The sequence below is a fragment of the Triturus cristatus genome, chromosome 3_1 (genome assembly GCF_964204655.1).
Source record: "Triturus cristatus chromosome 3_1, aTriCri1.1, whole genome shotgun sequence".
Taxonomy (NCBI): Eukaryota; Metazoa; Chordata; class Amphibia; order Caudata; family Salamandridae; genus Triturus; species Triturus cristatus.
In genome coordinates, this window is record NC_140583.1 from 505,731,503 (window position 1) to 505,745,512 (window position 14,010).

At 44.4% G+C, this 14,010-nt stretch overlaps 1 protein-coding gene across 1 annotated transcript in view; it reads right to left on the minus strand.

Moving 5' to 3' along the window:
- The window catches only part of HDDC3 (HD domain containing 3), a 119,456-nt gene that overhangs the window by 24,917 nt on the left and 80,529 nt on the right, over positions 1–14,010 (minus strand). The window contains exon 2 of the mRNA XM_085644392.1: positions 7,163–7,218. Within this exon, the coding sequence (XP_085500518.1) occupies positions 7,163–7,218 (56 nt within the window). The remainder of the gene's footprint in view (positions 1–7,162; positions 7,219–14,010) is intronic.

Here is a 14,010-nt window from a genome sequence, read left to right on the forward strand (position 1 = left end):
CAACTTTGCCAAGTCCCACATTGCCGAGTTCACAGTGTTGTTTTTGGGGTACGAACTCAATAACGAGGGTCGAGGCTTGGCTCCGCAATTCCTTGAGAAATGCGCACGCCTCAGTACTCCTTCGACACTGAAGAAATTACAATCCTTGCTGGGTTTTCTGAATTTCGGTCGTACCTACATTCCTGATTATGCCCAGCGTATCAAGTCGCTTTATGCCTTGGTACAACCTACTTTTACCAAATCTTGCTGGCTGCCTGAGCATTCGGCTGCATTGCAATCATTGCAGTCTGATCTTCTAGCTTCGGAGTTTTTACAAACTCGTGATAACCACACTAACCTGGTCATTAGAATCGTACCGGGTGCAGTGGGTTTCATCTACTTGACGTTCAATGAGGGCGACACAGTCCCCATTGCATATAAATCTCATCTGTACACTTCGGCTGAGCTGCGCTTCTCCGCTGTCGAGAAAGTACTGACAGCAGTTCAGATGGCGATCTTGAAAGAGCGAGCGCTATCACAGGGAAAGCACATGCTGGTGGTAACACCGTACCCTGCCCTTGAGGCGGTTACTAAAGCCAGTGTACCCAATTCAAAGGCTTTGCATCCAATGTGGATACAATGGGCAACCTCCTTGACTTCGCCGGACGTCACATATATCTTTGACGCGGCATTACAGACACAGGAGTTCTTGGAGTATGAATTTATTCATCCGGCTCCTCTGACTTTGCGCCCGCTCGAGGAGTACCATTGTGTCATATACACTGATGGGTCTGCGCAACCCGCAACTGGATCAAAGCACGCCTATTCAGCGGCCTGCGCAATTGTAGTAGGTACTTTCGTGAACGGTGAGTTCCAGTCTGATGTCGTGCATACGCAGGCATTGGGTGATTGTACCGCGCAGTTGGCAGAGCTGAAAGCTCTGGTGCTTGCACTGGAGTTTGCTGATCCTCGGGTCACCACTCTTATAGTGAGTGACTCGTTTTATTGTGTTCAATCATACAACGAGAATTTACACTTTTGGAGTCAGAATGATTTTCGTGATTCGAAAGGTAGCACAGTAAAGCATAAAACGCTTTGGGTTCGAGTGGCAGAACTTAAAGAAGGCCTGCCCCTCGTGAATGTAATTCACACTCTTGGTCACCAGCGTGTTGGTGTCCATGCTGTCGGTAACAGTTTGGCTGACGAGGCAGCAAAAACCGCAGTGGCGACATATTTAGTAGCAGCAGTTACAAGATCCAAAACTAGGATTGATGATGACATCTTGGCAGCTATTGCTGCGTCCAAGACAGGGACGGGCTTTCCGAAAGGATTCCCTTCCCGCTACCATTATCGTTTAAGTCCTGATAACGTCCCGTTAGTGAGGATTAACAACGTTGGTGACAGATTGATTCCCAACGCGGACTGCAGACCATCTCTGATTACAGCTGCCCACGAAGGAGTTGCGTCTGCGCACGCCGGCGTTTCGGCAACTGTATCTCTTTTACAGCAACGTTACTGGTGGTACGGTTTGTACAAACAAACGCGAGCTTATGTCCTTTTATGTGACATTTGCCAGCAGATTAAACCTTCTACTGCCGCGCGTCCACCACAAACGCAGCTGTTTATATCTAATCAACCACTTGCGTGTGTTTATTTAGATCACTGCGGTCCTTTTTCCTCTGATACTGCGTACAAGTACATCTTGGTTGCAGTGGATTCGTGCACACGTTTTCTGTGGGTGTGGCTGCAAAGGAGTACTGATGCCCGGACGGTCATCAAGGATTTGCGTGTCTTTATTGGGAGTTTTGCATGTGGTACCCTTCATTCTGACCAGGGCCCTGCATTTGCCTCTAGGGCTTACAAAGAAGCCATGAGAAGTTTGGGGGTCCAAGTCAAATTTTCATCTCCATACCGGCCTGAGGGCAATAGTGTTGTGGAGCGAATGAACCGTGACCTAAAGCAATCTTTGACAGCAAGGGTATTAGGTACAGGCCGAAGCTGGCTGACCCACTTGTATGACGTGCAACGTGCACTTAATAATCTCCCTAGAAGGTCTCTGGGTGGGCGGACCCCATACATGATGCTCTTTGGAGTAAGAATGTTTGTTCCGGACCTTGAGGGTCTAGACATGGCGGCGGCTGCCGCGCCTTTTCACCTAGATGATCACTGTGCTGTATTGCAGAATCTACAAGAAGCAAGAGACACTCTGGCGAAGGAACACGTACCCTCTACATGCGAAGCTGAGCTCCAGATTCCGGTAGTCGGCTGGCTACCTCGAGTTGGTGATCTGGTCTGTGAGAAGGTGGAGAACAAAAAAGAGTTTGGCCCCTCTTATCGTGCACCAGTCCCGGTGCTTGGAGTCCAGGGTACACGTACAGTCATTTTACAACCACTTCCTGGTCGCAAGGAAAACAGGTACATCTCGATTGACAATGTCAAGCTACAGCGAATGGCCGATACTTCATAGTATGACACCTTCAGTTTCTTGCCCTTCCATTCTGCGAAATTCTGTTGTGATGCCGCCCTCTACCATCATGCCTGAGGTTGCCGTTGAGATGCATGCTGTTGCTTCCCCTCTTATACCGTCTGTTGATGGTGGTTTGTCTGATTATCCTGAGTATGCTTATCCTGCAAATGTCCCGTTGCCTCTATTACATTCAACAGCGATTAACCAGTCCCGCCCTTCCAAAATTGCTATATTTTTTGTCTGGTTCAAGAGACATTTTTTGGTGGCACCATGGACTTGCATCTGGCTGGTGCTAATCTGTATTTTTTGGTTCATGACAATTGGCTTTGTGGTAGTGTTTTTTAAAATTATAAATGGACACTACCTGAATGAGTGATCTTCGATTGAATCCATTGCTGGAACTTTGGCCCCCCATTCCTCATCACACATTATGAAAAGGGACCAGACTTTTGTGAACATTACTGCCTGGCCTGTGCGTGATGGGATCGCCTGGGATGCTGTTAAATTTCAAATTCATGGACCTACGGAAGTGATTAATGTGCCTAATGTATTTCGTGTTTCTATGGGTGATGTAGTTAAACAGAATATTAGATCTGATGATTGGGATGTACACGCAATAGAAGCACTATTTTCTGATCTAAAATATTATGCTGCATTTGATGCTGAGGATTTATATATAAATTCTGCTAATTATGGTGAACAATTTTGTTATCAACATTATGGCACTCATTTCCTACACAGAGCAAATACCTTTCGAAATTTTGTTAATTACACACAGTGGGAACATTGTCCGGCCCCTCATCAGGGCAGTTCTGCAACGTTAGTGAACAAGTTCACATACTTTTCGGATTTTAGTGTGTCAAAACCAGCCTCCTTTTATTTTAAGATGGCACCTGAAACCGCCTCAAAGGTAAGGTTGACACATACCAAATTATTATATTCCAAGTCCTTTATGGACGAATTGGCGGTCGGAGGCTATGAGCTATTGAAGGCTACTATCGATCTTAAATCAGTTTGGGGTACTAAACCGTGGCAGGTTCAGGGAACAGAAGCTTTGCATCGTGCCTGCCTTATCCCTAACCATATTTTATTTTTGAATTCATCTATTTTTCAGACGTCTTGTTTTGGCTTGTCTACGTCTAAAAGAATGAATTACCCCACGATCCCGGAACTGGGTGCTTATCCCGGCTGGGGTAATTACACAGATCTTTCCCTTACTAAGTTGCAGTCCCTTATTTCCAACGCCACCTTTAATGTGTCGGCATTTAATCCTGAGGGTTGGTTGGTTTGGCAAACTGGTTCAGATTCTTGCCAACGTCGATTTTTAGCACTGACACCTGGGTACACTAAAGTCAGGGTGGATCCTCGTTTTGAATCATCACACACTGACTACCTACTCTGTAGGTAAGTTATGCCAGTCGTGGCTGCAACATTCCACATTAGCGTCAGTTAAATTGCATTTGTCACGTTTAGACGACAAAATTGATTTGAATGATTTTATTAAAGGTCCTGCAGTAGGTAGGTCCAAAAGATGGGTATATGCTATTTACAACGAAGTTTGGAAATTGTCGCAAATTGAGGCTGCCTCCAGATTACGTGCTATTGACCAGGCCAATATGGAAAAAGTGTTGGCTGTGATTGATAATAGTATAAATACCTTGTCTTCTAGAATTTACACTTTAGATAATATTGTTTCATCTGTCGTAGATATTGTGCAGGATGATTTGTCTGTGTTGTACCATGGCCAGAATCAGTTGCATTCTGTTATGCAATTTGCATGGACTTTGCAAACGTTAAAGGCAGGGAAAGTCCCATGGGATTACATGAATGTTTCCTCTTTGTTCCTCCCTTTTATTTTAACTGCAAAGCAACAGTTTATGTCTATGAAGGATGCCACTTATTCATTACTGCACATTGAGAAATTAGAACCTTTGCCTTTCTCTATTGCCGAGTTAAATTCGGCCACGTGGCTTATCCACGGCGTAATCACTTTACCTTTTTCGCTTTTTAAGTTTAGTTCCTGCATGAAACATTATGCTCTTGGCAGGTATGAACAACTTGGTAGTGCTTTCCTGCACGAAGTTTGGTCGCTCCCATTTACATATAGATGCATGCGGGAGGGCACAGAGGTTTATCTGAAGGGTGAGGAATGCACTTCTGCTCCTGATCATTATGTAGTGTGTAGACATATACAATTACATGGTGCTTGCAATGTTCACGCTCCTAATTTAGCTTGCGTTTTGAAAGGTGTACCTGTACCAGTTATAACCCCTTCATTCACCCTGCTTGCTAACGGTAGTTATTTGCTTTTAAATAATGAGAATTGCTGTGGGATGCTAAAGGGCATTCCGTACATAGTCACTGTTTCCCAGCGTGTAGTTTGCTGTAATAATGTCCTTTTCCCGCCCCCGCATGGCCGGCTCGATGTTTCTATCTGGCCTTCGATTCCAACCTTGAGCGCAGAGTTCAACCAGATGAGCAGAATAAGGGCTCTTTTGTCTCAAACCGAGGTCGCTTTAACTTCATCCCGTGAAACCTTTCTTCTTCACGTGGCAAACACCCGCACGGAGGTGCAGGCGCTTTTGAACACTGACCTCCCCTTCCATTTTGGAACGTTGATACAGACTATCTTTAATGCCTCGTCTACGACCGGCATAGTCCATTTTTTTAAACTAGTGTGCTCCGGCCTCGTCACCTCCTTTCAGACTGTTTTTGGTGTTATTCCCGCATTTTTTCATTCTATTTTTTCCAGCGTCTTCGGAGGTCTTCCTTTGCTTCTTGCCCTTATTGCTGGAATACTTTTGCTGGTTTGCGTCCTACGCAATGGCTGCGCAACTTGCGTACAGAGACAACATGCCCCAGCTGTTTCATCTGCGCAACCGGATGCTTGAATACTATGGCACGTTGCCCCTGGCGACTTTAAGTGTCGCGTATGGATTGTCCTTCCGGTTTCCATTCTTTACTTGTGTGCAACCCGTCTTTCACTGCCTGGATTGTCCATTCCAGTGGGCTTTAGATTTGTGCCTTTCAACCTCTGCGTCACCTGTACCGGATTTTGGTCAACTGATGGGCCCCTTAACGGCTCATGAGTATGAATGTTCTGGTGTTGGGTTTATGGCCTTGGGTGCGGCACATGGAGTCCTTGGTAATTGGGCCATCGAAGAGGCTGCGATTGACTTTCTGGAACGAAGTTATATCGAGGAACCTTCCTGTTGTCCCCGTGTGGTGCTGGAGGCTCCGATTGTGAGTGAACACGCGTGTTCCTTTCCCTTGTTAAACTGGATGGCAGATACTTTTGCGGAACGCTCCAATGATTTCCTCTTGGAGGCTGTTGCAACTTATTGTGCCTATACTTTTATGGATTGACTTTTTATCTTGATCGACCCTCGATGTATCGATCGGTGTCGTTTTTTCCCATTTTGTTTCATGGTTTTTTTCCACCTGATGACAGCATTTTTCTATTTTTTCTTTTCGAACTTACACTTACCTTATATGGACTTATAGTTCATGCCCTTGGTTCCGTTCTTTCTAACTTGAACTCTGCGTTCTTGATAAGTGCGCCCCTAGTGGTTAGTAGTCCGATCAAAGGGGGATGTAGTGTGGGTTAACCACGCCCTATGTACAACGCTAAGTTAGCATAACCTCGATGGCTGTTAGAAAGCCAGCTTTCTGCTTCTGCTGCTTTTGCACGCGACACTGTTGTTACATGTTATTTATTCGAGAACTGCTGACTCGACTTTGCTTCACATGAGAACCGTCTGTTGTTTAACATCCTTAACAGCGAGCAGTGACCTTGGTCTGTACACCGTGTAAGGAACGAGTCTGGGTCACTAGACGGGGCAGGTTGTTGTGTTCAGGTTGATCGTACTACTTCTTAGCCATAACATACATACAGCTGCCAATACCTGAAAGACGAGCCCTTTAATATTACAGAGCAGCATGTTTTCTATTACATTCGAAACGAAGAGCTGTTGCAGGAGAGAGCCTAGCTGATCCTGTGATGTGATTCCACTAAGCTGATCTATAAGGTATGGGGTCCCCCATGCAAGCCTAAGAGACCTTCTATTAGTCTAATAATACCTTATTAGTTGCTAGAGAAAGGAGGGTGGTTGTGTTCCACGGTCATTATTATTATGATTGCTCCTTTTATTTTCTATGGTATTGTAACAATGCAGATGGTGCTGATCCTAACCATTTGTCTGCTTGTGTTAGCCAAAGTACTGCATCTTAGGACGCGAGGTTTATAAAATAAACTCTTTCAACTTTACCGTGTCTTTGTTATTCTGTTGTGGACTGATATATAGCTACCAACGGGTATTTCGGATTCCCACCACTCCTGAGAGTATCTAAGTCGCTTGTTCTGGGTTGTCTATACATTGGGACCGCCGAGCTAAATCTCGGATAACGAATGTGACACTAAGCTAGTCGGATAGGGGTTCTTGGTACTGAGGGGAGTTTCTGGTACACCACAATTCTCTGAGGTCCTGGTTTCCTGTGCATAGTTCTGTGCATAATCAGAATCCCTGAAACAGACATGTTAAACAAACATCTTTCAGTCACAGATCTATGTTGGTAATGGACAATGAAAAAACATAATCCAATCACTACAGTACATGTGTGGTTAGAGATCTGAGACCAGTCATATTGAACTTAATTGCTCGAATAAATACATGTTGTTATGTATCATCCAAGGACAACTAAAATATAAAATTTTACCTGTAGAATTGCTATGTCTGTTATTCCAGCTTCATGAGTTAAAATCCTAGCAACACCTAAAAGACAGCATATAAAACAACTTAGAAAGTATTTAAATATTTATACATCAGATTCCTATTAGCACAAAACACAACATATCCATATTTCTTTAATCAAGTCAAATTCACCAACAAATATAAACAAGCATTGGCATAGCCAATAGGTCTCGCCTTTGGGGCCTTATAAGTATTTAGATATGCAGCACAATATCCTACGTGCAACAACATCAACTGTTGCATGGCTAAACACTTATAAGGTCCCAAGTGCGAGACCTTTTGGCTATGTGAATGCTTGTTTTTATTTTTTTCAGTGTTGTATATTACTCTTGCATAGATGCTTTACCATCAGCTGACAATCTTTGAAAAATCCCATACACCTGGTTGTTTTTAGGTGTTTAAAGCTGCGTCATATACCTGGACGCGTAACACAAAGCTCTAGTGGCACGCTATTGAAATCACAGAAATGTCATTTACATGTTAAAGCCACACCCTTATTGGCATAGGGCACATCCGTTTTAACGACACATACCCCAACTTTTTCTAATCCACTTAAGGTCCTGGTGGAGTTGAACATGGAACGAGTGACTCGAAAGAGAGAAGGAAAGAAAAACAAGGGGAAGCGAGAAAGAAAGACATGAAAGAGAAGAAATGACAATGGAAAAGCAGAAAAGATAGAACAGAAAAGAGAAAGAATAAAAAAGAAAATGAAAGGAAAGAGAAGAGATAACACGTGGACAGGGGAGAAGCTAGATAAGGAAAAGGGTGAGATGAAGAACGGAAAGGGATACAATTGCAAGGTGGTAGAAAGAGAAAAAAAGAAAAGCGTCAGAAGAGAAGGAGCAAAACAAAGTGGGATTAGAATGTAAAAGTGGGAGTGACAAAGAGGAATGACAAGAATGGACAGTAAAGAATGTGTGAAGGCACTGATCTGTGAAAGAGATACAGACTTAACAATGAGTAGCGAAAAAAGAGCAAGTATTTATCAACATTACTGACTGAAGCAGCTAGAAAATACACAATTTTGCACTTATTTCCAACAAATGACCCACGCAGAGAAAGTCACAGCATTCCATGACTCAATACATTTTAATATGCAATTCTTTGAGCTAGTTTGAAAAAATGCTCCGTGAGACCACCAGGCTTTTAAAACCCTGCAGTTTTCATCATTACTACTAGTCAAATGTGCTTGAATGCTCTATTTCTGACAATGTCCCCCAAAGTTGAAAGGTCACTTCCTGACCACAGGCCCCGGACAGTTAACTAACTGCTAGGAACCAGGCTGCAGTGGGGCAAACTGAAGTAGCCCAGGAAGGGACAGTCAAGTTAGCTTCGTCGCTGCTCCACCGCAGCGCTGAGCACCCAGAGGAGGCACCCAGAGGAGGAGGGTCGTGGCTCCAGTCCTCAGCTATCTCGGTACGCCTTCCCTCAGGCAGCGCCGCTGGAGAAAAGCAGAACCTTTTTACTGGACGATGTATTGACCTTCAATAGGTTTTAAAGCCAACAGAACTAATTAGACTTACACTTGCAGGGCCACACGACTGCTGGGATATGTGGAACTACATTTCCCAGCGTGCCTAGTGTTGGAGGTAGAAATCCAAACTGGTTGAAAATTGCCCTGATGACAATGAGCGAGTTAATCGCTTTTGGTAAGGAACTTACAATATGCCTCTGGAAAGGGTAGCGCTTGCAGATCTTAGTCCTGCTACTACTGAGTCTTACTTATCACCGAAAGAGTCCTTACCTCTAATTCCGAAAAGCCCATGCAAGTCTGTCAGGCGACCGGTCAGCGCTTCTACTGTCATGGGTGCAGTGACATGTCCCAAGCTCACCTGGCTGTAGTAGGGGGCGGCACCACTCAAAATACCGTCCGCGCATGTGCACAGCTTTGTTTACTCACAGTGAAGAGGAAGGAGAGTAAGAGCAATGCGCATGCGCTAGACGGGTGCACGTGGAGGTTACGGGTCGGGTGTCTACTTGTTGTGAAGAGAGAGACGCACAACACGCGGTGGCGTCAGTTGTACCCTGTGCCTGCGCAGAGTATGTATCTCGACCATAGGGAGCAACAGCTAGGATGGTACGCGTTTGAATAGGGTGAAGTTAGTGGGGCAGTGTAGATCTGTGTGTCACTGCTGACCGTGCAGGAAGAGATTAAATGTTTTTCCAAGAGGTAGTGACCATGCGTGTCAACAGTTGTGAACAATGGAGCAACAGCTAGGATGGTACGGGTTTGAAAAGGGTGAAGTTAGTGGGGCAGTGTAGATGTGTGTGTTGCTGCTGACCGTGCAGGAAGAGATTAAATGTTTTTCAAGAGGTAGTGACCATGCGTGTCAACAGTTGTGAACGTGCTATTTTTTGGGACTTGAAATAAGACTGACTTAATTTGCTCAACAAGTGTGAACCCGGCAGCAGGGAGAGAGGAGGTGGCCTGCTCCGGATTCCCTTGCGGGAGCGAGCAGCAAGGCCTGATAATTGCTAACATATGGCACCGTTGCTCGCTCCCGCAAGGAAATCACCAGACGTGCACGCGTTGCCACTGGAATCAATGCAACGCATGCACGTTTTTGCCTGCAAAGCTGTGCCGATTGCCAAAGGTCTTTTTCCTATACAGCACATGCGCGCTGCATAGGCGAGACCTAAAAAGAACCTTTTTTGGCACTTTATAACAGGTTTAGTAAATGTTTGAAGGGGTATGGAGAACCAATTAACTTGCATACAATAGTAGTGGGGGTACCTAATAACCGCTTATTTGAGAGGTAGCTTATTACAGAGCAAAGGAGCAGAGGAAGCATCAACAGTTTAGCACACAAAATTGGGCTATACATTACATATCAGTGGGACGAATGGTACACCAAGAGGGGTTGCATCTGTTGTGCTTAGCCTCCTGGTCATCACTGCTTAACAGCCACTATCTGCACACTGACCTAAGGATACTCAGTGTAATAACTTTCTCACACACATAGATACACACCCTGACCCCTAGATATGAATTACATTTCACCTCCAGCTATATTACAACACAACAGTCAGTGTAAAACACTAGAAAGACAACTCCACAGAAAATGGTCATAATACTATAATACGACACATATGCCATCCACCACTCTCACAGGTTGGACCTCAACCTCATCACACAAAACGCTTTCCCACCCAGACACCAACCAGACCACTATCCAATATGATTGACAGGACTTGCACACTACCCAACCTTACCTCACAGAGCAGGAAACTGCATTCATATCTTTAAAGCCTATGACCCAAAAAAAAACACTACATCTCTGTAATTTTCAACAACTTGCTACTAAACCAATAGGTTGAGTAACTTAAGAAAGATACTCAAGAAAACATCTTTTGCAAAAATGACACACTGACACACACACACACTGACACACACACTGACACACACACACTGACACACACACGCACACACACATGCACACACGCACACACGCACACACACACACACTCTAAGTGACTGAAATAAATGAACTCACCAAAGAACCAAAATATATTTTCATTACAACGTTTCAGCTTCCAACTTCCTCAGGTAGAACAAGATTGAATGCTCAGTGGCTGCACACAGCTGGATTTTCACGAAGCAACAGGATTTAAAAGTTCGGTATGTGGTCCTGAGATCTCTTGAGATATGCAGTAATCATCATGTCGCCAGTGATGTTTAGTCCATCTGGATGCAGTGATTTTAAATGGTATATTCAGAGGTTTTCTCTGGAGTTCAGTAGCTCGTCCTTTAAGACATGTTCCACAAGGAAAATCTTTAAGTCTGATAGTAACTGGTTTACAAAGTTAAAATACCTGGCTACAGGCTGGTCAGGTTTCTTATTAATGATTTGTGATTCCTAAAGTGTGTACTGAGGTCATTCACTGTTTGACCAACAAGTTGTTTTTACAGCTTTGGTAGTGGCACTGAATAACATAAATAATGCATGTTGGTCAAAATGTAAGATCCTGCCTTATGCCATAGGTTTTTCCTATAACAGAACGTGTTACTGATGATGTTTGTAAAAGGTATTCACATGTGAAGCACCTTTTAGAATCACAACAATGCCCCCCTGTATTAGTTACAGCGTCCTTGGGTTCAGCTTTCACAATAAGAGTTCTTAAATTGGGAGCTCTGCGATAAGCAATAACTGCAGTTTTGGAAAAACATTTTGGTAATTATTAACAGGTGGATAATAAAGGAAATATTTTTTGAATTATGTTTTTGTAGTTAGGAGCTGATGGATGATAGTCAACTACAAATGGGATTCTGTCACTTTTGTTTCTGCTGTTGGTATCCTACATAAGAGATTCCCTGGGTAACTGCAACAACTTATCAATTTGATGCTGTATGATATACACAGGATCACATTTGAAGTAATTTTGCCAGCTCCAGTAGCTGTTCTTGTCTTATTCTGAGTGTTTAGCTGTAGATGGTGCTGAGTTTAGACAAAATCCCACTTAATTACTGCATAACTCAAGAGATCTCAGGACTGCATTTATTCCACATTCCAAACTGAATCTTCACTCATGATGCTTTTTAAAACTCCAACAGTGTTAAACTATCTCTCTTCCCTCTGTATCAATATATAGCTATCAATGCAAATATACAGCTACACATCAGAGGTCTTCAAACTGTGGGGCGCGCCCCCCTGGGGATCGGTGTATATGTTCCCAGGGGGGCGCAAATGAGTCTGCAATTACATATAAACGAAGATAGCCTGGAAGTGCAAAAGGCACATTTCCAGGCTGTCTTCATTTACATGCAGCACTTAAAGTCCATAAACAAATGTGAGAACTGTATTACTGAGTGGCATGGGACAGGGTTAGTGAGTGTGGAGACCGGGTCAAAGACAAGGCTAAAAAGAAGAGAATATTCTGAATTTTATTCTTTTCACCTTCAGGTAACTGCATATAAAAACACATGCACATACCTCAAATTAACAAGCATTGGCATAGCCAATAGGTCTCGCTTTCTGGACCTTATAAGTATTTAGTTATGCAGCACAATATCCTTTGTGCAACAACATTAATCGTTGCATGGCTAAACAGTTATAAGGTCCCCATTGCGAGACCTATTGGCTATGCCAATGCTTGTTTTAGCAGCTCCTGGTTTCGCATGAGTTTGGTTCCAGTCTTGCAAACACTTTATCATATTGCACAAATTGTCTACAGCTGAATCACGTTTGTTGATGTCTTTTTTTTAAATAATTGATGATATTATGAGCGTCTTTTTGTAGATGACTGATAACAGCAATATAAAGGTTTTATTTTGACGTTCAGCAGTCCACGGTCTGTCTCCTCGCTCACCCCTGAGGTCTGACTCTGAACTGGGCAGGAGGAGAGGGGCAGAGGACGAAACGGCTCAAGATGGAGCAGGGGTGAGGTCAGTAAAGAGGGGCCAAGGGGTGAGAGAGGTAGGGATCAACCCGCCTGCATCAGGCGAATGTATGACGATACTTAGCATGCCATTACTACACATGCATTTGGTGCGATTTTTGTACATCGCAAACGGCATTAGTATGCATTATATTACTACGCTTACCTTAACTTCGTAAAAGCATGAATAATACTTCACATTCCACTACTATGTGTACATGCCCCTACACTACACATACATGATGACACTACACAGAAACCTTTAACACTACACACCACTACTCTTCCCTAAACCCTAAATCACTACCCCCAGCACAACTTCCTACACTACAAAAACACAACACAACCCTGAACCCTAAAACGCCACTCCCAGCACGACCCCCTACACTACATATACACCAAAACACTACCCTAAACCATACCATACGACCCACCTACACTACCCTTAACCCTAAAACACTAACCTAAACTACACATACACCACAACACTACCCTAAACCACTACCCCAGCACGACCCCCTACTCTACACATACACCACAACACTACCCTAAACCCTACACTCAAACCTTTAAAAACTACACATACCCCTTAACACTACCCTCAACCCTTAAACTGTACCCCCAGCACGACCCCCTACTCTACAAAAACACACTACATCCCCCTTACCTCACTCTCCTCATGGTTCCTCTCTCCACCTGGGACCTTCCTCACGTCGTCTCCGAGGGGCGGTGCACGTCGTTGTGAGGAAACAGCCTCAGTTTCCTTACAACGACATGGATCGATTTCTTTTCAAGCATACCATTACAACACATGCGTAGTAACAATGCTTGCAATGTAACAACTTGCGTTCTAATGGTACGCGTTGTAACATAGCAAGTGTAGTAACGCTTGCGAAGTAATGGTATGCGCAGTAGCAGCCGCGCATTAAAGGCTGGTTACATCAGGCATCCATCCGCCTGTTACCATAGCAACCAGTGAGGATGCAGGAACAGAGGTGGACACGGCGATAGAGCTGGGATGAGGGACAGTCGGAGAAATGGGGACCAAATGTCGGCGACAGGCTTCCATTTGTTACCATAGCAACCATGGGGTGGGGATTATACTCCGCCGGTCCTCTAGTTGGATGGGCGGTAGAAACGGAAGCTAGAGTCAGAGTGAGGGAAGAGAGCAAGGGTAGGGGGAGAGGTTTCAGAAGGAGGGAGATGGGGATCAGAAGAGATGTCGGAGAGATACTGAAGATCAGAAGAAAGATGAGGGGCATGGGGAAATGGGGATAGAGCCAGAGTGTGGCACATGGGAGATGGGGCAGTGGCGGAATTGAGTTAGTCACCATAACAACCCCTGTGAAAGGCAGGGTGGGGGGGGAGAGGGGCAGAGGAAAAGAGGCACTGGAGAGCAGGGGGCGGGGTGGGGGGATTGGGAGGGAGAGAAGAACA